The sequence below is a fragment of the Theobroma umbraticum genome, unplaced genomic scaffold (assembly GCF_002168275.2).
Source record: "Theobroma umbraticum cultivar Fairchild unplaced genomic scaffold, ASM216827v3 scaffold_239.0, whole genome shotgun sequence".
Lineage (NCBI taxonomy): Eukaryota > Viridiplantae > Streptophyta > Magnoliopsida > Malvales > Malvaceae > Theobroma > Theobroma umbraticum.
Window position 1 is genome coordinate 1,356,068 of NW_018397279.1, and position 2,623 is coordinate 1,358,690.

The window sequence follows — 2,623 nt, forward strand, 5'->3', positions numbered from 1 at the left end:
GTTTCTTGCAACCAAATAGGTAGGACCTTGTTGGCCTTGCTTGCTACCAGTACCAAGATGTTGCAAGAGGAGAGTTCCCTGGAAAATATTATTTCTATAACTTCTTTCATGCATTGCTTTAAACATTTACTCCTAGATATCACTTCCAAGTCCAAAATCTCATACCAATCAATCAACTTTACTTAGTAACATTAGGGGAGTAAAATGATAAGTAAAATATGAGAGAGCAGAGATATCAGTATTACCCCAGATGAGTTTACAAGGACACAGAAACCAGAGAAACAAAATCAAAGTCTGGTGAGGTTATAGGATGCTAGAGCTATCTGAAATTTGCTTAAAACATCCTCAACCTATCCTCTGTCTCTATCCTGTAAACAGTTCTCGATTAACTCTATTGTATATCCAATAAATCCACTTTAAAAGAGTTTTTCCTCTGACAAGATGTCATTTACTTTCTAAGAGGTCCATACAAAACCTCAACTCCAGCATCAAAATCAAAGATAAATCCTGGAAATTGTACCAAATAATAGTAAAAACTAACAAGAACTATTTCGTTCTTACTCTTAGCTTGCTCGCTGAGATGGAGCAAAGTTTTTGCAACTCATTCTTTAGATCTCTGTGGCCATTGATCTTTGATACTAGGCAATGTAAGTTCTTTTTGTGTGGCCACCAAGATTCACCAAGTGATGAAAGTGCTAATAATAAGTTGCAAACTAATGAATGCTTATGGTAGATATATAGCAAAGCATTTAAACATATACGTAATTTCTTCACATTGCAGGCAAAATTTTAACACAGAATTACTTTGAATCCAAACTTAAAAGGTTAGAACTGATTTCCGAAACTCATTATATGTAGTTTTTTGATGCTAAGATAACTTCCAGGTACAAATTTTGAGAGATCAATCAAAAACAGATTGGAACAGAAGAAGAAATCAAAATCAAAGATGCACTGTTAAAAATAATTTAGATAGTGCATACAAAGTTGAAGCTGCTTATAAAAAGAAATACACTATTATCACTCTTTTCATGAACATGATTATATGTTAAGCTTCAAAATAAAAGAAAAAAAGGTGCGGTTAGAGAGAGAAACTCCAATAGACTATTTGATCAGCTCAGATCTTGATTAAATGAAACAGGTACCATGAAACTAATCTGATTATTTGACATAACGCCCCAATTTCAGAAACTATAAGAACGAAAATTGCATCTTCATATGATTTCAACAGCTCAATCCATACAAGGAGTTCTTTAACTAAATAAAATTCCTCAAAAACAAGAACATTTGAGTTTCGGAAATGCATACAAAAAAACTAGGTGCCAAGTGGAGCACAAGCACTACTTTCTGTGCTTGCTAGAAGCAGTCTTATACCCACACTTACAAGGCTTGCCCCAAGGTGTTCGCGAAGTCTTCCCATAACTCCCGCTACTTTTACTCCGACCCTCACCACCACCATGAGGATGATCAATTGGATTCATCGCCACTCCCCTCACCGTTGGCCTCCTACCCAACCAACGACTCTGTCCAGCCTTCCTAAGCTTCTTAGCTCCATGGCTGGGATTTGACACCGTACCAACTGTTGCCCTACAACGAGAATCAATCAACTTTTCAACACCCGATGGCATTCTAACCAGACAGTACCTCGATTTCGGCTCTTTGAGGATCTTGGCTGAGGTTCCAGCCGCCCGGACTAGCTTTCCACCTTGACCCGGGTTCACCTCAATGTTGTGGATAATCGTTCCAATTCGCATAGCAGCAAGGGGCATACAACTTCCAATTTGTGAATTAATGTCAAGATGAAGTAACTCTCTCTTCATATTCTCAACCATTGATTGATTATTAACGTCAGCAGCAACTTCAAAAACAGAAACAAAAATTTGATATTTACAGATTCTTTTTGTTTTCTTCCCTTGATACAACAATTGCGTTAAACCCTAAACTCTAAATTATAAACCCTAAAATTCAAGAAGGAATTTTCATTCATTCTAATTCCAATTTCTCTCATTTTGCTTCTAAAGTTTTCAACTTCCAAGAGAAATAATTTCTCAGAATCCAAACAGGAAAAGACATCTAACGCCACTTTAAATATAATTATTTTTAAAAAAATGGTGAAAAAAACAGAGAGAGAGAGAAGTACCAGAGGAGAAATTGCTACAAGGAAGGCGAGACGGTGGATGCAGAAGCTTGTTGAGGAGATTCCCTGAAGCCATGCGACATCTCCATAAAGCCATTGTTTGTCCACAGAAAAGAGAGAAAGAGATGAATGAATACTTTATCCTTTCCTTCCCAAGAAGCTGAGTTGAGACCACCTCCGCCTCCGATCGCCAAAGTCCGAACCCACCCAGCTCATACTATCAACTAGTAAGACGCGAGTAGTAGGTTCTAGTCGGGTCGGGTCACCCTTTTATTTGGTCTGGAGGTGTCCACCAGCTGTTGAAAGCCCAATTCACATTGTAGGGTCCGAGTCCAGTAACAAAATAATTAAAGTCAATAAAGAAAGAATATTATATAAATAGGAAATAAAAGTTTCACTCATGAAAAACTCTCATTTAATTAATTTATAATTTATGATTTAGTCAATTAACAAACTAACCAATATAACAATATGATAAATAAATTAATT

The 2,623-nt window shown here is 36.6% G+C and overlaps 1 protein-coding gene across 1 annotated transcript; it reads right to left on the bottom strand.

Moving 5' to 3' along the window:
- Positions 1-1,179: 1,179 nt before the first annotated feature.
- On the bottom strand, positions 1,180-2,344 carry LOC110427876 (Ribosomal protein L2 family). Its single transcript, XM_021443509.1, has 2 exons — positions 2,138-2,344; positions 1,180-1,855 (listed from the first exon to the last, which is right to left on the bottom strand). Exons 1-2 carry the CDS (start codon positions 2,229-2,231, stop codon positions 1,338-1,340), a joined length of 612 nt encoding a protein of 203 aa, XP_021299184.1. The 5' UTR covers positions 2,232-2,344; the 3' UTR covers positions 1,180-1,337.
- Between the last annotated feature and the right edge of the window lie 279 nt (positions 2,345-2,623).

Coding starts and splice junctions, on each gene's coding strand:
- LOC110427876 (XM_021443509.1), bottom strand. CDS start 2,231: ATGGCTTTATGGAGATGTCGCATGGCTTCAGGGAATCTCCTCAACAAG. Junction 1,856..2,137: donor TTGTAGCAATTTCTCCTCTG/GTACTTCTCTCT, acceptor CTGTTTTTGAAG/TTGCTGCTGACGTTAATAAT.